The 18,822-nt window shown below is 50.7% G+C and overlaps 1 protein-coding gene across 1 annotated transcript; it reads left to right on the top strand.

Annotated features, from left to right (window-relative positions):
* Positions 1 to 699: 699 nt before the first annotated feature.
* Positions 700 to 17,559, top strand: FGF17 (fibroblast growth factor 17). Its single transcript, XM_074981783.1, has 5 exons — positions 700 to 731; positions 876 to 912; positions 9,779 to 9,956; positions 15,357 to 15,463; positions 17,263 to 17,559. Exons 1-5 carry the CDS (start codon positions 700 to 702, stop codon positions 17,557 to 17,559), a joined length of 651 nt encoding a protein of 216 aa, XP_074837884.1.
* The last annotated feature ends 1,263 nt before the right edge of the window (positions 17,560 to 18,822 follow it).

Raw genomic sequence — 18,822 nt, 5'->3', positions numbered from 1 at the left:
CAGAAAGGAAGATTCTGTCCCTGTCTGCAGAAGCTCTTCTAAGCTTTCAGGGCTGACACATGCAAAGTGCTAGCAGAGGGCTGCCACTGAGCCCCTTCTTCCTCATGTAACCTCTCTGCTGGAGCTAAGCTTGGAAGTTACTGCAGCCAGTGCCTCTCAAGTGTCTTCTCCTCCCCAGCTGGGAACGCCTTGCCTGGAGCCACCTTCCCAAGTAGGAGGAGGCAAGGACCAGCCTGCAGAAGGGATGCAACCCAAGGACTAAACTGAGGAAAGCAGCAAGCGTTTTACTTGGGGGCAGGTTGGGGAGGAGAGGGAAGATGGATGCAACAAACTTGGATGCTCTGAAGGTTCTTCAAGGACAGCCTGGACCCTGGTAACACTTAGAAAAGACAGGAAGGAAGAGAATGGATGCGCTGCTCCAGCCTTCTCCATGCACTGTATCAATTTTTGTTCCAGGCACTTTATGATCCCATGTGGTTTTAAAGGTGCAAGAAGTGAGGGTTTTTCTGGCACTGCTTTTACTGAAGGGTTCAGCCTACAGCGGAGCAGAGCGGACTGAGCTCCTTAGCTTCACCCCCAGGAATGAGCCAGCCCTAAGAGATCTCTGCAGCTTTGGGAGGTCTGGGGGGAGAGAGCTCAGCTCCGAGCTGGTTTATTTCTTTTTATGTATTTCTCTCTTTTTTCATTTGGGCAAGCGACATGCAGCACGTCAACCTCCAAAACCTTTCCATGTAAGCGCTCCCCCCTTTCCTCCAGCGAGTTTGTTCCAGTGACTTGCTACATGATTTAATCAATAGTGTATTAATAGTAGACAGAATAACCCTCAAACAAAACCCTGTGTATTTTCTCTCTCTCTCTTTTGTTTCCAAATACAGATGTTTCCAGCTCTTAATGCTCTCCTGTCAAACCCAGGTACGTCTTGCAACAGACTGTTTGTTTTACTATCCACCCACCCCCCACTCCCACCCCCATGCGAAAAATCAGTTTATGGATTTTCGATTTACTTGTGGTGGTCTGGCTTTGCAACAAAACCAGATTGTTTAGAGGTGCAGGGTTGCAATAGTATTCAAACCCAAAGCTCTTTTGGCAACTAGAGTAATTGCTTTTTTTTCTCCTGTGGTGCACTGCTTTAATCCTAAAGGTGGCATGTATTGGTTTGTGTGTGGTGCTTGGAAATCAATTAGCTAACTAATGTTGTGCTCTCAACCCAAATCAAAGTTTTACCTGTCCCTTTTGTTTTGCTAATGCTGGTGACACTGATTTCTTATTACTCAACTTCTTAAACATAGTGTAGTTTGAAAAGTTAAGGAGCTCTCTTCTGCAAACACCCAGGTACCTGGGGTAACTGTACTCATGTAAGTAAACCTAGGGAGTGAATTCTAAATGCAGACCTGCATTGCCCAGGGGTAACTCCGCTGACAATGCAGTTACACTGGGAGCAGAATCTTGCCCACTGAACTCAATGGCACTACTTCTGTGAGTAAAATTACTCAGCTGCACGTTTGAAAGTTCAGGGCCATACGTTGTAGGACTAGATAATCTTGGAGGTATTTCTTTTAATTGATTTGGAAATGACATTGTCTGCCTAGGTGCAGATGTAATAGACAGACAGTTTGGGTCAGTGAGATTGCTCCTGTGGGTAACTTTTTACAAGATAGGGGCTTATGCTGCTACACAGGTCACTGAAAAGACATGCCCAATTCCAGAACTATACAAAGTGGCCTCTCAGACCAATTTATAGCAGTAGGACCCCAGCCAGCCTGATCCACAGCTAGTGTCAATGAGCACTGATGTTGGTGGAGACAGCCCAATTTACACCAGCTGGGGATCCATCCCAATCACTTCAGTGGAGCGACTCCTGGTGTACCTCAGCACGAGTGAGAGCAGAATCAGGCCCGTTGGCTTTAAATGCAAAGTCAGAGCAGCTTGCTGTGCCTTGGGGTGGAATTCCTCCCGTGCCCCCAGGCCTTTTAAAGATGCAGCATCCCTTTTTGTGAGCTCAAGAAAAGCTATTAAAATGCACTGTTCCATACCAGCACCCTCTCAGCTAGATGCAAAGCACTTTCAACAGGCTGGCCCTGGATTCCTTCACATGGGCTCAGGACCTTTCTGAGGTAAATAAATGCCTTTTGCTCTTTGAGAACAAGTGGGGACCGGAGCTGCCTTTGATGGGGCTGAAACCACCCCGAAGGCTCCAAAGTGAACCCTGGCAGGAAGTGAGATCCTACCCCCCTCCCCAACACAAAAAGGCTGAGGGATGCAGCGGAACTTAGCATGGTGATGCTGGGCCTGGTTTAATTGCCCCTGTGGGGGTGGGGGGCCATTTGATGGGGCTGTGAAAGGTGGCACAGACTTGCCTTTCCCCCACTGAGGGTGTATGGTGGGGGGGGGGAGGCTGGCAAAGGCCAGAGCCATGCTTGAGCTCCTGTGTGATGAGCAGCTGTCTCTGGGAGGGCTGGGGGGCTGCTCACCAGGTCCACCCCCTGCCAGCAGCCACACTAAAGACCTGTGAATATCCGCCCCCCCCCCCCCCCCCGCCCCGAAGATAACGTTGGCTGTGATCTTTGCTAGCCCCTCTCCCTCCCCCTTTGTGAGGGAGCTGGGGAAGAGGAGGCGGGGAGGGGGGAGGTTTTGCCCTGTGAGCTGGAATAAGCAGAGAGAAAGATCACTCAAGGGGAGAATGAAACAGAGCCAAAAACAAAAAAACCCAGCAAGAGGCTTTTGGCTGAATAAAAGGGATCAGCTCTAGTACCTCGCAGAGAGGGGGCTTGTACCTGACTCTCAGCTCCTCCTGCATTCGTCCCCCATTGCCAGGGTTCGCACGAGGCCTGTGTGATGCAATGAGCCCTGATGGATGCGGACAGACAGCAGCAGGCCGGGGAGGGTCCCCACTGGGTTTAGTTACGTAAAGGCTGGGGAGCCCTGCTCCACAAGCTGGCCGGAGTCAAAAAAAGACAATTGCCTTTGCCAAAGGGTCTGGTCCTGCGAGGGGCTGAGTGCCAGGTGCTGTCATAGAAGTGTACAGGATCTGTGAGTGCTCAGAGCCGGGCAGGACTAGACTGTTCACATGATGACAGATGTGCAATGCCAGACTTTTTAGCCGTGACTCTGGGTGCCTGTGTGGGAAACCTTAAAGGGTCCTGATTTCCGGACACAGCTGAGCACCAGAGTTCCTTGTAAGCTGAGCACTTGGATGGCTGCCCAGGAGAGTTTCAGGTATTGCCCAGATGATTAGCAGAGCACCCACAGCTGGCAATGTGTATTTCTAATGGTGGTGCACAGCTAAACATCCCTCAGTGCGTACAGCAAAATTTATTCCACCCATGGATGGAAAAAAAATGAGGGAATGCTGCTAAGTGGTCATCATTTGAAAACAATGGTGCTTTAAAGCTTCTCACATGGGGCACCAAAATGGCTAGTCACTTAACATCTGTGGTTGGAGGCTGCCTCTCCTGTCTCATCCTACCTAGGGCTTGTCATGCCAGCCTCATTCGTGCTGGTGAGCATTCACACAAGCACTCATTGATGTCTGTGAGGCCGCTTGTGTAAGGGTGCACGAGTAGTGTTGTACAGTTGTGTGTACTGTGAAAGTCCTGGCCTTTAGCACCTCACAGTAAATATAACAGTTGCCCTTTGTGGGCCCATTGAGAAATTGGTTATAAAGGATTAATAAATGATTAGCCCCTGTTATGTGTGACCGGGATGAGCAGCCTACCGCATGGGTGTTTATAAGCACATCAGTTGAAGATGGTGTAGACCAGTGTTTCTTAAACTATGTTCTGCAAGTGGAACCCTGGTGTTCTGTGAACAACTTGCAGGTGTGCCACGAGGATTTGGAAAAACAATTCAAGGTTTTACCGCAAACAACCAATTGAAGATGATAAACAGATACAATGTTACTTCTTCATTGCTATGACACCTGATTAAATCACTTCATTACTTTGTTTTGGCTGTATATGTTGCTGTTTGGCTTTTGAAGGGGAGTGGGGTCTGAAAACAAATATTTTCAGAGAAAATTTTCACAGGTGTTCCGCATTTAAAAAAATTTGTTTAGTGTTCTGGGGTGTCAAAAAGTTTAAGAAACTCTGGTTTTGATGGTAAGCTGTGATTATAAGCAGACTTTCATCCTGTTGGGTTCTGATAACCATTCACTAAAGCATTTATCGAGCATCAATTAACCTTTCATTAACTATTTGTAACCAGAAGCTTGCTAGAAAGTGTGACCATCCTGTAAAATAATAGAGGAGAGCTCACACTCTTGGCCAGGTTTGCAAAATTACTCTGCATGAGACATGCCTAGTCTTCTGGAAAATCTCTCAACCTGTTGGATTTAGGTGCCCAAATGGAGGCCAAGCAATTTGGGAAATCTGGCCTTGATGGTGAGATTTTAGCCTGTCTGAAAATTCTGGTAAGAAGGTGTCAAGTCATCATATGAAATATACCACATAGTGCATATTCCCCATAGTAACAATATTAATACATGGAGATCCCATCTGTGTTTAAGTTACCAGTTTTAGTATTAGCAACGAAGGGTCCTGTGTCACCTTGTAGACTAACAGAAAAGTTTTGAGCATGAGCTTTCGTGAGCACAGACTCACTTCATCAGATGCTCTGTGCTCACGAGAGCTCATGCTCAAAACTTTTCTGTTAGTCTATAAGGTGCCACAGGACCCTTCGTTGCTGTTACAGATCCAGACTAACACGGCTCCCCCTCCCATACTTGACAGTTTTAGTATTATTTCATATGTGCAATATGGTGGGAGCCATGGTCTACAAGAAGTTGTGAGCCAACCCAGTGGCCCACATCACAATACTTTGGATGTTTCTGATGAACTGAAATGGATGTAATGGAAAATCTCTGACCAGCACTTGGATTCTCTGAGAAATCTGGGGCAGATTCAAGTGACACAAAGGCAGGATGTGATCCAGCACCACCTGAAGTCAAAGGCAAAATGCTCAGCAGAATGGGAGCAGGGTTGCACACTGATTTAGCAATAGGCATTTGAGATCTCCATTCTGCTATGGCAATAGCTGAATGGAATCCTGGCCCCAGTGAAGTCAGCAGGCGTAAATCACTGGTATTCCGTTGAAGGCAATGGAGCAACATAACATAGCTGCAGATGGATTTACATGAGTGTCAAGCACAAGCTAAAGATCTACATTCTCGTTGAGATATTTAATGATGGCTTAGAGATCTGGACCTGTTTCAATATTTTTTTTTCTAATTTTCTCAGAAATATATAGAATTTTTCCAGCTTTCGATGATCGGTTTGGGTAAATATTTCCTGGTAAAAAGTACAGTGTTTGGGCTTCAGGACAAATTTTCAGAATAGTTTTCAAACACAAATCTCTTTACCAATTTTTAACCGAAAACCAAATATTTTTCCAAAAATGTTTGTTTCCATATTTTGAAATGAAAAACAGACCAAAATAAAATTTTCCCATAAACATTTGTATTTTGATCAAAAAGTCATTTCTTGTCCCCCCCAAAAAAAACCCCAAGAATTTATATTTTAAAAAAGTGACCACTTGAATTGTGCATTGCATGTCCAAATCTCTTAAGGAGCTTTAAAAATGTCAGTCTGAGCTCTTCAAAGCAGAGCTTCCTACTTTACTTGCATAGAGATTAAATGACCCTTTCTCATACTCATAAAATGCAAAGTTAAAGACATTGATTGCAGTTTAGTGGCTCGATGATAGCTCTGTATCTATCACAGGGATGGCAGATTATCAGCATTGTAGTTAACCAGCATGTCCGTAGTAATTAGCTGGTATTTACCATACAATAACTCTTCTGTTGGGGAGTGTGTGTTTTCTGCTAGGGCATTAGCATAAGTCACAAAGCCCAACTGGGTACAATACACACTTTATTTAGCAGCCTTTCTGAGTGAGCTGAACCACTGCAGGCTAACTCTGCTGTCAGTTCTGCTGGTGTATATCAGGAGTAACGCCACTGAAGTTAGTCTTCATTAAAGGCTGAGCTGTAGATTCTGCTCTCACATCATCTGAATCCATAGGAGCTTGTGGCCAGGAGGGTTGAAGCCTGAGCTTAACCATGAGCAGAATCTGGCCCTCTTCTTAAGTGTATCTTTGAGGAGGAAATTCAGTCTATCTGCTTGGACACACAGGCATGTAGACCCACCTACGCATCAGTCTTCTCTGGTTTACTGCATTGATAAAAAGATTTGGTGTGTTGTCATGTTTGTAAAAGATTGAGGCAACTTTCAAGGCAGTTCAGGCTTAGTCTGGAGCACACTTGGGCCAGTGTATGGTCTTGAGTTGATCCTGTTTGAAGCAAGCAGACGAGGGAATCAGACCCAAGTTTCATGTTGCGTTTTCTAGGTCTGACGTGGAAAACAAAAACTAGGGCTGGGAACTTCACACTGGTTGAAACCAAAGGGAAAAGGGCTCCTGTGACCCAGTGAAAGGAAGTCACAGAGCCCCACGTGGCTGTAGTCATGCCTGGCATGTGATGGTTGGAAGCAAGTGCTTGACATGGAAGATGCATCACGGTGCTGATTCGGTAATGCCATGTTTAGTTGCTCCTCCTGATGGGGAGTTTCCAGATCTGAGCTCCGGCAGTGGGTTCAACATCACTTCATTTACATCCCTCGGAGTGGGCTTCTGCCCATCCTTAGTCAGCTGTAACGGAGGGCTGAGCTATGGAGTAGAATGGCCTTCCCCAGTGGAACACTTCTGTGTGCTACTGCGGAGCCACTCTGTGTTTGCAACCACATTCGGTTGTCCGTGCCACTCAGCCTGTCTCAGGGCCTGGCTGGCAGTGGAGGGCAGGTGTTCAGTGCCTTTACCAGGCTGTGATTTGTTGGGGCTGGCTGAGAACAAGCCCCCTCCCCCTACAGGTGAGAGAGGGCTGGGCTCACCCAGGGGTGGATGGTCTGTGGTTAGCCTGCGTTTTGAAGTCTGGATGTTCCTTAGCATTTCTCTCCCAGCTGACAGCTGTTGTGCGCCAGTGTGTGACGGGGTTGCTCGTGATGGTGGGGAAGGGCTTGGGGCCCTGGGGCTCACTTCCAGCTACGTCTTATGTTCCCAAAAGTTCATGCTTCAGGGTTTCCGCTGGCTGTCTGCTGGGGTCAGGAGGGGATTTTTTTTTCTCTCCCAATGCTTTCTGGCTTTTTTATGGTTTGTCTTTCTCAGTAGCATTGGGATGACCACAGCGAGAGATGGGACAGGGCTCTGAGGAGGTGCCGATCACGCTGTCTTCCAGCTGCTTGGTTCTTAGGTCCATGCTCCCTGATCTCCAGAGGTGGGATAGGGATGGAAGATTGGCAGTGACCTCAGGTGGGGCATTCACCTTCCTCCACAGCCTGCAGCTGCGGGTCCCTTGTCAGGGTTACCTGGGTCTTAACCATTTCCATCCCTTGGGCTCAGGCACACCTCAGGGTGGCTCAAACAATGGGCAGTAATACTATTGGTCCTTTGCTCTCTGAGACTCTGATATAACATCTGCTTCGGGATCCTAGGGGCAGCTGGGAGTCTCCAGGTGGGACTCAGGTCCTGGGACAGTTCTGGGGTGCACTGGGGTTCCGGAGCTGAGGGCCAGCAGTGAAATTCTGATTTGCCTTTTGCTTCTGGCGTGGGTGTTGGCATCCATCAGCACAGTGGTTGTGCCAGCATCAGCAGATCCCCCTTCAGTTCGGGTGAAGGTGTGCATTGGAAGTGTTTGCTGCAGATGCTGAGTGCTCCAGCTGACTTGCCCTTTGGTGATTTCCAGTCCCTGCTTTCCAGTATTTGTCAGTTTTGAGGCTGAGTCTGGCTCCCAGCAAGGGTCCTGGGGCTCCCAGGGAATGTGTGAGACAGGCAGCAGCAGGGTTTGTGTGCTAATAGCACAGGGATGTGGTGGAAGCAGCTGGCCTTCTGTGTGATGTGAGCTTGCAGTTTGCCTGGGCATAATCTTCCAGGGAGACCCTCAAATACACACTACCCCAGGGTCTTTGCTGTCAGCACAGCAGGGACAGGACAACCCAGGGCCTCTTTGATTACTACATTCATGACATATCACAATTGGGAGACTCATAATTTTGAAGGATTTCTGCTCCTTTCCCTCTCTGTGTTTTGTTTGTTTTCTGTTGATATAATGACCCTGGGATTCAGGGGACCGGGGAGAGGGGAGGACACTGTTACTGCCTCATCTCTTCTACATCCCTCCAGCAGTGCTAACAAGTCCTGTGTTTGAAGAATTGCACTGGCAAGGTGGCCAGATGCCATGGTGAGGGGCATGGAATAGATAGCTACTTAAATTGGAAGCTCTTTAGGGCAGGAGCTGTCTTTTTTGTTCAATGTTTGTACAGCACCAAGCACAGCGGGGGTCCTGCTCCAGGACTGGGGTTTCTACATGCTACAATGCTGAAAACGATAATCATAATAGAGTGTTCGAGTGGGCCTCTGGATGCTGGCTATTTATGGTAGATGGAAGGTTTACATTGGATAATGTTATATTGGCTGGATGGCTGTAGGTAGATTATTACATAAGAAATAAGGTTTATATATAACATGGAGAGACTGGCACAGCGGCAGGGAGGAGATAGGTTTAAACAGGCACCGAAGGGGAATCGTCTCCCCTCTAGTGATCGGTTTTGCTGTGCTAGAGGAGTGACAGTCCCAACGAGCAAAGAAATAACGGAAACAGGTGATGTTGTTTTTCAGCAGGATGGCTCTCCAGGGATGGGTCTTGGGCAGGTAGGCAAGTTGTGAGAGAGGGGCCCGGATTAACCCTTTGTAGAAGGCAGCCATCTGTGCATCCCCAGGACAGGAGCAGGGCTGTGAGTAGCAGTGCTAGCTTACACATGCACACAAGACCGCCAAGGGGCGAGGCAATGGGGTAGTTGGCCCCCAGGCATGGTGATTTGAAATAGCCAGCGCTGCCAGGCCACCACTGCCCCTACAGTGACAGCAGCAGCAGCTGGAGCCCTGGGCCCTTTAAACCAGTTCCTGAGCCCGGCACGGCCAGGTCTGGGCAGCACGAAGGGCTGGCCAAGGGAGGTGCAGTGCAGCCTGGGTGGTGCTGAGGGCTGGTTGCCTGTAGCCCTGCTCCTTCCGATCCAAGAACCTCCCCCCACCATGCACATTGCCCAGGGGCCAGCAAAGTCCATTGCCAGCCCTGCACCCGCACACGACCTCGCTCTGATCCAGCGTCTCTGCGTGTCAGAGGGCAGCTGGGTCTTTGGGCCCCATTCAGCCTGCTGTTGAGGCTGCCAGCTAGTTCCATCAGCAGTGGCAGGCAGTCTTCCCTGGAAGCTGTGCACGTGGGATGGACTCAGTTGCCACCCATCTAGGTTTTTGGCTCCTACTGGTGGTGCGCATTGGCGCTTGCCTCCGTGAAGATGAATTTGTTCCGCACACGGATGGAAAAGATTAGCAAAAACATTGGTGTCAAGTGTTATGGGCATCTCTTGTGGGTTAGCGAACAGCCGTCAGGCGGCAATGACTTTGGGTCACTATCTCTCTGGCACAGAGCCAAACCAGGGGAGACCAGCTGCATCTCGCAGTCAGCGCTGCGCCCCCTGGGATCCTGGGATTTGAAGGGTACAGACGGGTTGCATGGAATACAGTGACACTGCATGCAGACCCCAGCCTGGGGTGCTTCCTATTTCAAGCCAGGTTCTATTGTTCATGTATGTGACCTCCCGTCAAGTGCCAGACTTGGTCCCCTGTCCTGTCTGTGATCTCTTGGCCGGGACGGCCCAGCGATGGCTCCCCTTGCCATGCCTGTGGGGCTGTCCAAAACAAATTGATTTTATTTTTCCCTTTGTAAACAAAGGGGGAGAATCAACCGTCTCCTAATTTTAACCAGTACGTGAGGGACCAGGGCGCCATGACAGACCAGCTGAGCCGAAGGCAGATCAGGGAGTACCAGCTCTACAGCCGGACCAGTGGCAAGCACGTCCAAGTGAATGGCAAAAGGATCACCGCCACGGCAGAGGACGGCAACAAATTCGGTAAGAAGCAGGAGCCACCCCCTCCCACCAGAGCACATGGCTGGATCTCTGCCATCTGTGATGGACAGAGGCCGGCTGGTAGGGAATGCACTTCAATTCTGAGTGACCACCATGTGTCTGTATCAGCTACACCTGGAAATTGTTGTCAGCGGTGCAGATTCCACATCTGGAAGCTGGTCAGAGAGGCCGCTTCCAACACAGGGATGTGTCACACTCCTCGGGTTAGAGTGTAAACTCCTTGGGGCAGGGGTCACCTCCTTGTCCTGGCTCTGCGTGGCACCTAGCACAATGGGGCTTTGGTCTGTGGCTGGGGCACCTAAGTGCTGTCACGCTGCAAATAATAGTGACTGATCAGCAAGAAGCAGTGGTGAGAGCAGGAAACGAGGGGTGTACGTAGCTGGGTTCTGATGCCGGCTCAGGGAAGGCTCTGTGTTTAGAGCAGAGTAGGACTGGGCTAGGTGTTGGAATTCTTGGGGATATGTCACTGCGCCTTTAGAGCAGGGAGTCTGAGAGCCAGGACTCTCGCCTCTCTTCTCCGTTTGGGGAGAACTAGTGCCTAGAGCAGGGCTGCCTGGCTTGTGACGTCCCGGTTTTAGTCCCACTCTTGCCAGTGCATCACCGTGCAACATCCCTGCGCCATGGCTCAGCTTCTGTGTCTGTAAAACATGGATCGAGGTACATCCCCTGTGCCCGAGGCACTTCACTGACACCGAGCAGTCGCGTCCCTGGCACAGGGTTGCTTACGTATATCTTCGCAAGGAAGAGATAGAGACTGGTTTGACAGCCATGCTGCAATGCAGCCAGCTGAACAAGGCTATGCGTTAGAAACCAAACTAAGATTTACTGGCAATTGGTAGGGTGAGAATTTTAAAAGCAATTCTGGTCGAATAGAACTAGCTAAAGCCAGTCCAGCTGATCCCTAGCATGTTTGGCCCTGAATCTTTGGTGACATCTTGACCCCACTGTATTCAATTTCAAAAGTCCCTTTGACTATATCATCTTTCACCATGAGAATCTAGCAAAATCCAGGGATTGTAGTTGTGGAAATGTCTCTTCTAAAGGCTACTGGAAAAGCTCTGATTACCCTCAGAGACTGTGATGCTTCAAACATACAGTGGCTTGTCACGGTCACAATTGAGCAATAGAGCCTCAGATTCTTCTAGGGTGACATTACACTCAACTCTTGCTCCATTTGTATTTGATCAGTTTATTTGGGGGTTAAACATAAATCTGATCCAAAAGTCATGGCTCTGAGAGCTTGTTTGGACTTCAGGTGTGCACATGATTATTTTAAGGATTGACAGAGATATTACTGGTTCTAAAGGGCGCTGTTTGTAATGCCAACAGATAAAAAGAACCCTCCTTTTCAGGACAGGAGTTCTCATCCAAAACATAATGATTGAAACTTATCCCATGGGGAGGGGGATCTGTTTGTTGAGGAATTTGTTCAAGATCAGTTAACCGGGACAGTAAGGCTTGATCAGAAAGCTGGTGGCAAGGCAGCTGCAGCCAAATCAAGGAGAGGTGCTAAAAACTTAATTGTCGCATTTGATTGAAACAGCCTCATTCTAAACAAAAAGGGGAATGTTTCCCCCAGAGTGCAGCAGATAAGAGACTTTGCAAAGAAACCTTGGTGTGAGCTTCCCAGGCTCCGATGCCCCCATGTGCCAATTTCTGCACTTGCTTAGGCTTCAGTCCAACACCCATTAAAGTCAGTGTCCTATCACCTCCTCCAGGAGATGGATTGTGTTCTTTATAACTGGAGCCAGTCCCACTTTAGGGAGTTTCATCCATGTAACGGAGAACAGGATTCAGTCCAAAACTCCCCATTGTCCAAGCAAAACGAAGACTCCCCAATTCGCTTGATTTAGCAGCTGCAACAGACTAGCAGTGGGAGACAGGCGGAACATTCTGCTGCATTAGAATTAGATCCTGCTACTCGTCCAAGTGTGCAGAGAAGCTTTTCCTTAGGCCGTAAGCCACCAAATCTGAGCCTGGGATTCTGACCACTCTAAAGGGCAGGGGTGATTGAGGAGAGATTTTTGGCTCAAAGCCCATAAGGAATTGGAACAAGTGGTACTCAGAGGGGCCAAGGGAGCTGCTGCACATGCCACCCCATCAGACCGTCCTGTTCATCAGTATCTCGAGCCCCATCCCAGTTAGGTTCCTGGCACTGACTACTCCTATTGGAAGGCCACTCCTGGAATGACTACAAGCCTTCTAATTTCCAGCCCTGAATTCATTCGTGGCCAGTTTATAACTGTGGTTGTTCTGCCTGGGAGGATCTTATATAGAAGGGGGATGAAAGCCAAAGTGCCTGAATTCAAAGCCGCTGGGCCCCAAAATCCAAGAGCTTTAGTTGTTCGGTAATTTCAGTGAATTCATCACTGTACCTGGGCCCTGTGCGCTGCCCTGCATGCCTCTCACGGGACAGCTGACTTCACGGAAACCCTGCCCTGTGCATGTTGCAGGGCAGCAGGATGGAGCAGAGACCTGCAGAAAAGGCAACAGCACAGATGAGTTTTTATGGCTAGGGACCAGAGTCTGGGATGTCCTTAGGCGGAAAGTCACCCTTCCACGTGGGGTCTAGCCCAGAAACTGCACCACTTATGTCTGTTTTGGAGGGCCTCAGTGCCGTGTGCCCACCCCTCAAGCATTCCTAAACAACGCCCACCACCAAAGCGCTCAAAATATAAAAGGCTCCCAAATTTTGGAGGGCAGCACTTCTGAGGCCCTCCAAAAACCATGAGACTGGCTTAAAAGTCATTTAAAAATTGCTGTGTTTAGGGTTCTTCTTATTTGCCATGTGGTTGCTGAGTCTTTAGGATGCACACAGCTCATGTTTTCTAGCTTTTCCCAATAGCCAGAAGGGCTAGAAGCTATTTTTAAGTAAAAGCTGAGAGTTTTGTATTTCTAGAGTTAGGTAAGTGTGGCTTTGTACAGAGCCTGACACGAATGGCTCCTGCTTCACAACTGAGGGCAGGGCTACACTAGAACTTAAAGTAGGTCCTACTTGCACAATTCCAACCTATGGCAATTGCATAGCTGGAATCAACTGGTCTATGATCGACTTATTTGGCTGTCCTCACTAAGGGAGGTCAACAGGAGAAACTTTCCTGTCCACCTCCCTTACTCCTCATGATAATGTGGAGTATCAGGGTCGACCCCTGCTAATTCAGTTTAGCACATCCTCACTAGGTATGCAGAATCAAACCCCAGAAGATCAACCCTGACTGGGATATACCCTGAGTTTCCTACACACTACACTTGTGCTGCTAATAAGTGGTACATAGGCATGATCCTGGCTGTCTACATGGGACTGAATTTCAAGCAAGAACAGCATTATATTTTGCAGAAAACAAAGCCCTCTTGCAGTAATTACACTTACTCACGGGCTGCTCTGCTACTGGAATCTGCTCTTCACCATTGCTCTGGCTTTGGGCTGGTCATGTGCTAAAGAATCTCAGAAGATGCCCCTGAATTTCCTTTGAAAAATATGGCATTTCCACTAAAAAGGGAAAGGTTGTCTGAAGTTAAAACAGCCCAACTCAACAGCTTCCAGGTCTTGCACCTTCCAGATCCTTCTCCAGATTCATTCCAACACACACAGATGCAGGCAACTGTTAATTAAACACAGGTGCAGGCTAGATCCTTGGTTGCAATGATATTCCTCTTTTTGTGGGCTCGCAGACAGCGGTGTCAATGGAACACACCGCGCCCCAGGGGTTCTAACTGAAGAATATGGAATGAACTCTCGACTGGCTGGATGAAAGTCTAAAACTGAAAGCTGCGTTCCCTGCGCAATGGCAATAACCCTGTCCAGAGTCCTGGCTTTGGCAACTGTCGTTCTGAAGGCATTGAATATTGGTAGCGGCCATTGTTCCTCACGTGCCTACATGAAGGTTTTGGTCATTTTTTCACAGGGCAGAGGCAGAATTGCTTCTTAGCTGCAGTGTTACAGTTGCTACCGCTTCTGTCCTTGCCCCAAGCAGCTTACCCTCTAACTAGACACAATGGACAACTGAGGGGAGTGAGAAACAGAGGATGAAATTAATTGCTCAAAGACACATGCTAGGGCCAGGAGCTGATTGTGGCTCCAGACCTTACCCTTTAGACCTGTAGTGTCCAACGAGCTAGCCAATAACCACGGGTGGCTGGTTGGCTTGCACAAGAAATACATTGTCAGCGTAATGTGGCTAGTTTGCTGTAGAGTAGAACGGGTTGGACACAAGGCTTTAGGCCATGCTGGCTCCTGTATAAACAGGTGCCTCTTTTACTTCCTGATTTGATCAGAGAAGCAGCTCTGGCTGCAAACTGGGCTTTCGCCCACGTTTCATCGACCCTGTTGCCTTGACGTAAGTGGGCACGTTATCTGTGCAGGGCATGTGCTTCATCGATGGACAGGCCAGCCCTGCTTACTGGCAGGGGCTTGCTGGAGAGGGAAGGACAGGAGTGCAAACCAGGGACCTAGACACTCAAGCACAGGCCCATCAACAGGTTGGGCAAAGGGGGCAATTCCCACGGGCCCAGGACTTCAAAGGAGCCCAGGGTGCTGCTCTGGCTCCACACGGCTGTGAGAGTGAAGGGGGCCCAGCACCTTGGTGTGCGGCGCCTTCCTGCTCTTGGCCCTGCCCCCTTCTGGGTGCAGAGAGGGACCCCCTCCTGCTTTGCCCTGGGGCCCCACGGTGGCTGTTAGCACCGCTGCTCCAGCCATCGCTTCCAGCAGCTTTCCTGCTGGGTCACTCTACCTTCTTTTTCTGTCTCATGCCCCCACTAGCTACTGAGTGGAAATTACTGTGTGCAGGGAAGATTTAACGAGCTTTGCCCCCACAGCCCCTCCTGGAGGCTGGGCAATGCTAGTATCCCCGTGTGTGCCTGCACTTCTACCTCAGCCTCTGGCTTGAGGAGATCTACTTCCGTTAGCTCCGCTGGAGCAAACGCCCTCAGCACGGAGCATGACGGCAGTGATGTGAGCGGCTAGCCACCCCAAACAAGTGCCTGTTGTCTGAGACGGCTGGGTGCCCTGGGCAGTTAGCCCCTCCACTGCAGCAGTTGCACCTCCGTGTTGGGATGCTAGCTCGGCCCATCTCCTTCCTCTGGGAATCACATCACGGCTCCACGAGTAGAGGTGCCCCATGTGTCTTGCCCACAGTCACCTGGGGAGCGTGTAGCCGAGCTGGGAAGTGTACTGGAGTTAGCCGGCTGCTCTGGGTTATCTGTCCTGTAGAGCCAAGATCACCTCACGCCTGGTAGCACAGTCTGTGTCTTGGACACCTGTGGATCTCCACGGGGGCCTGAGTGCACACACCAATCCCTGCTGTGCAAACTGGCCGTCGCCTCCTCAGGCTCTGGGGGAAGGAGTTTAGTTTTGTTTTCTCCCTCCCTCTCTCCTCCTTGCAGCAAAGCTGATCGTGGAGACGGACACCTTCGGGAGCCGAGTCCGCATCAAGGGAGCCGAGAGCCAGAAGTACATCTGCATGAGCAAGAAGGGGAAGCTCATTGGAAAAGTGAGTCACAGCCAGGGATCTCCCTCTGCCTACCGCTCACCCTTCTGTGCCTTTCCCCCAGCCTGGTCAAGGAATGTGGCTTCCAAGCTGTATGAAGGGGTAGGATGCTGCCAGGGAAGAGGTTGAGTCGCCATCTCTTAGTGTCCTCAGGTCAGAGCTGGAGGCCTTTCTGGATGAGATGCTTTAGCCAAACAACAGTGACCGAGCTGAGTATGTGGGTAATGGAGTGAAACACAGTACATGAAATAATGGGGTGTCCCATGATTGGCAAAGGTTCAGACGAGATGATCTAATGATACCCACTGGCCTGGCAAGCCTGACTCCATAACATCTCTCCTCTGATCAGAACCCATTGCCAAGATGACGAAATGTGACCCAGCCACTGGTTCTGTTGGAGTGGTATAAAAATCATGGACTGGAACCTCAACAGGGCTCCGCTTAAGTCAGTGCAGCTAAGCTGGCTCCCTCCACCTGTGCTTCTGCAGCCACCCAGCAGGCTGTGCCACAGCAGTGCACTTGCAGACCTCGGCGGTGCTGCCCGAAATCTGCCCTCCTTTGCATGCTCACAAGCCCCTCTGCGCTAGTCTGGAGGCGTGCACTGCTCCCTGGCTCACTCTAGGCATATCTAGAGGCATGTGCTTCCTTAGACACACTGCAATGGGTGATGGGGGACATGAGGCATCTGAGCTCCCCGAGGGTCATTCTCCTTCTGTTGGCGTCCTGGCTGGCCTGGACAGGGCCCTGCTATGGGGCAGCTCCCACGGCTGGAGTCTCTTTGGCCCTGATCAGGCATTACAGTGAGGTAGAAAGACTGCAGGGCACTCTCACTGCTTCCTGTTAATTGGAAGTGACAGTGAGATGTGGGAAAGGAGCTTTAGTGATGTTTGTGGTGCTTCCAGAGAGCCCTGACTCAGCTGTGGAAGGCCCACGTCAGTGGGAGCGGTACTCGGGGGCTTTCTTGGTCTTTGATCCCTCCATCACGTGGAGGAGGAAAGAGAAGCTGATTTCCCCCCACCCCTCCAGGTGGTTCTAGGGAGAAGGCAGGACCCAAGACAAACTGCAGGTAGGTGGGGGGGGGAGGGGGCGGGCTGAGTGGCTGAGGGGGTAGAAAAGGGAACTGCGGATCTGACCTCCTGGGGATTGAAAAAGAACTAGAGGGGTTGACACCTCTGAGATGTCCAGTTCTGGCTGTGGGGTTGATCAGCCATCTCTGTGTGGCCTGTGTGCCGTGGAAACTTTGTTCTTCATGTCCACTGAGGGTGTGACAGAAGCAATGGCTCAGTCTTCAGGGAGGGAGCTTGAGGCTGGTTGTTAGGGAAAACCTTTCAGCTCTATGGGTAGTTGAGCTCTGGAAGCGGCTTTCAGGGGCATTAAAGGCTTCTAAGAGCTGGTCAGAGGGTTGGGCTCGGTCCTGCCTGAGGGAGGGGGTTGGACTAGCTGAGCTCTCAGGGCCCCTTCCAGCCTGACGTTTTTGTGATCCTGTGAATTTGGTGAGTCTTGTTCCAGCTCCTGGGGACCCCAGAAAATACCCCTGAGTAGCATTACATTGCCTTCTTGCTGGGAGCCTCAGACCAGTAGCCATGCAATGAGTGGGACAGAGACTGGACTCCCCTCCTACCTCTTTGGTGGTGGGGTTCCCTGCATACAGCGGTCTGGGGAGCTCAGCTGGCTCCCATGTGGTTTGGCAACCCTGGTCTTAATTCTGCTCCCAATGGCAAAACATGTGGCCCAGGATCAGAAGCACCCTGACTTATTTTCATTGCTTAATTAACCCACTCTCTCCCCTTCCTTCCCTCCAGCCCAATGGCAAGAGCAAAGACTGCATCTTCACGGAGATCGTGTTGGAGAACAACTACACCGCCTTCCAGAACGCCCGCCACGAGGGCTGGTACATGGCCTTCACGCGCAAGGGCCGCCCTCGCAAAGCCACCCAGAGCCGCCAGAACCAGCGGGAAGCGCACTTCATCAAGCGCCTCTACCGTGGCCAGCTGGCCTTCCCCAACAACGCCGAGCGGCAAAAGCAGTTTGAGTTCGTGGGCTCCTCCTCCCCAACGCGCCGGACCAAGCGCACCCGCGCCCCCCGGCCCCTCACGTAGTGCCTGCCGCCCTCCTGTACTCTGTATGGCACTGCCCACACACAGAGCCACGCTGCTGCCCCATGCTGTACGCAGAGCCGGACCATCTGCCTCGCTGCACACCGCTGCCCCCTTCTGTAACATGTGCACACACCGTGAGCACCACTGCCCCCTGCTGCACATTGCTGTGCATCCTGCCCACCCTCCTGCGGCGCAGAGGATCCGACTGCCCGCACACCCTGCCACGCCCCTTAGTTTTTTAAACAAAGATGTTCTATTTTTGTACGTCAATTCTCTGAGGCACAAAGAAAAGTGAACTTGAGGTGCAAGGGGAAATGTGAACTCAAGGGATTAACTTTTTGGACATAGATCCAACCCCAGGCAGGACTTCCCTTTGTGCCAGAGCGTTCCCTGTAGTGACCCCTAAGATTCACCCCCGCTTCACTTTGCCTGCCCTTCTGTACGGCGACCCCTGCTGGGGTGGCAGCTTATTCTGGAGACTTCTCGTTCTGAGCCTGTTCTCAGCATCCAAGCTGCTAATGCCATCCTGATGCCCACGTTCCTAGGGGACTTGATGTTGGCAGCTGGTTGGGCTTCTCTTATTCCCTGACACGGGCCAAGATCAAAACTTGGGACTGGTGAGATCTCTCGGACAGTGGGACAAGTCTCCCCCGGGGGACACGGTGGAACAAAATGGCCCAATGGACTCTAGGGAAGAATCCTGCCTCAGCACAGGGATGAGCTAATCTGACTTTTTTCTCCCTTGTATGTGGCTGCCTCGAGCAAACAGCTGACGTGCAGGAGACTGTCTACACAGGTCCCAGGACCAGCAAATCCAGGTGACGTGGGATCCTGGAGAGCAGGAGCAGGATTGAAATAACTCTGCCTGGCCAGAGGGGAGGGAGGTGTCTGTGTGTGGTACTGAGCTGGCTCCATGATGGGAGTCACTTGCAAGGGTGGACAGGTTATAGAGTGGGGTTATAGAGGCAAGGTAGTGCTCTTACCCCAATAGTGCAGAGCGGCATCTGAGACACAGAGAGAAGAGGGCCTGGTGTGTACTTCAAATTTAGAGTGACTCATCTACATCACTGTGGGGGCCATGGGCAGCGAGCGGTATGGCCTCATGGGGGCCCAGGCCCTGCTCCAGCCAAGTTTGGGGCTGGGTCTCTCATCCGGCCCTGCCTGGTGCTCCATTGTTCCCCAGTCCCACCTGCCAACCCATGCCTTCCCCTCCTCCCCATGCACCCTCAGCCCACCTGCTGCCCCGGGTAACATAAAACAGCT

The sequence above is a fragment of the Carettochelys insculpta genome, chromosome 31, assembly GCF_033958435.1.
Source record: "Carettochelys insculpta isolate YL-2023 chromosome 31, ASM3395843v1, whole genome shotgun sequence".
In the NCBI taxonomy this organism is placed as follows: Eukaryota; Metazoa; Chordata; order Testudines; family Carettochelyidae; genus Carettochelys; species Carettochelys insculpta.
The sequence above is the reverse complement of the archived record's forward strand: the minus strand, read 5'-3'. Positions and strand labels throughout refer to the sequence as shown.

Excerpts from the sequence above, each read along its gene's own strand:
- FGF17 (XM_074981783.1), top strand. The coding sequence starts at position 700 with ATGCAGCACGTCAACCTCCAAAACCTTTCCAT. Across the intron at positions 732-875 it reads AACCTCCAAAACCTTTCCAT|ATGTTTCCAGCTCTTAATGC; the intron begins GTAAGCGCTCCC and ends TTCCAAATACAG. Across the intron at positions 913-9,778 it reads TGCTCTCCTGTCAAACCCAG|GGGGAGAATCAACCGTCTCC; the intron begins GTACGTCTTGCA and ends TTGTAAACAAAG.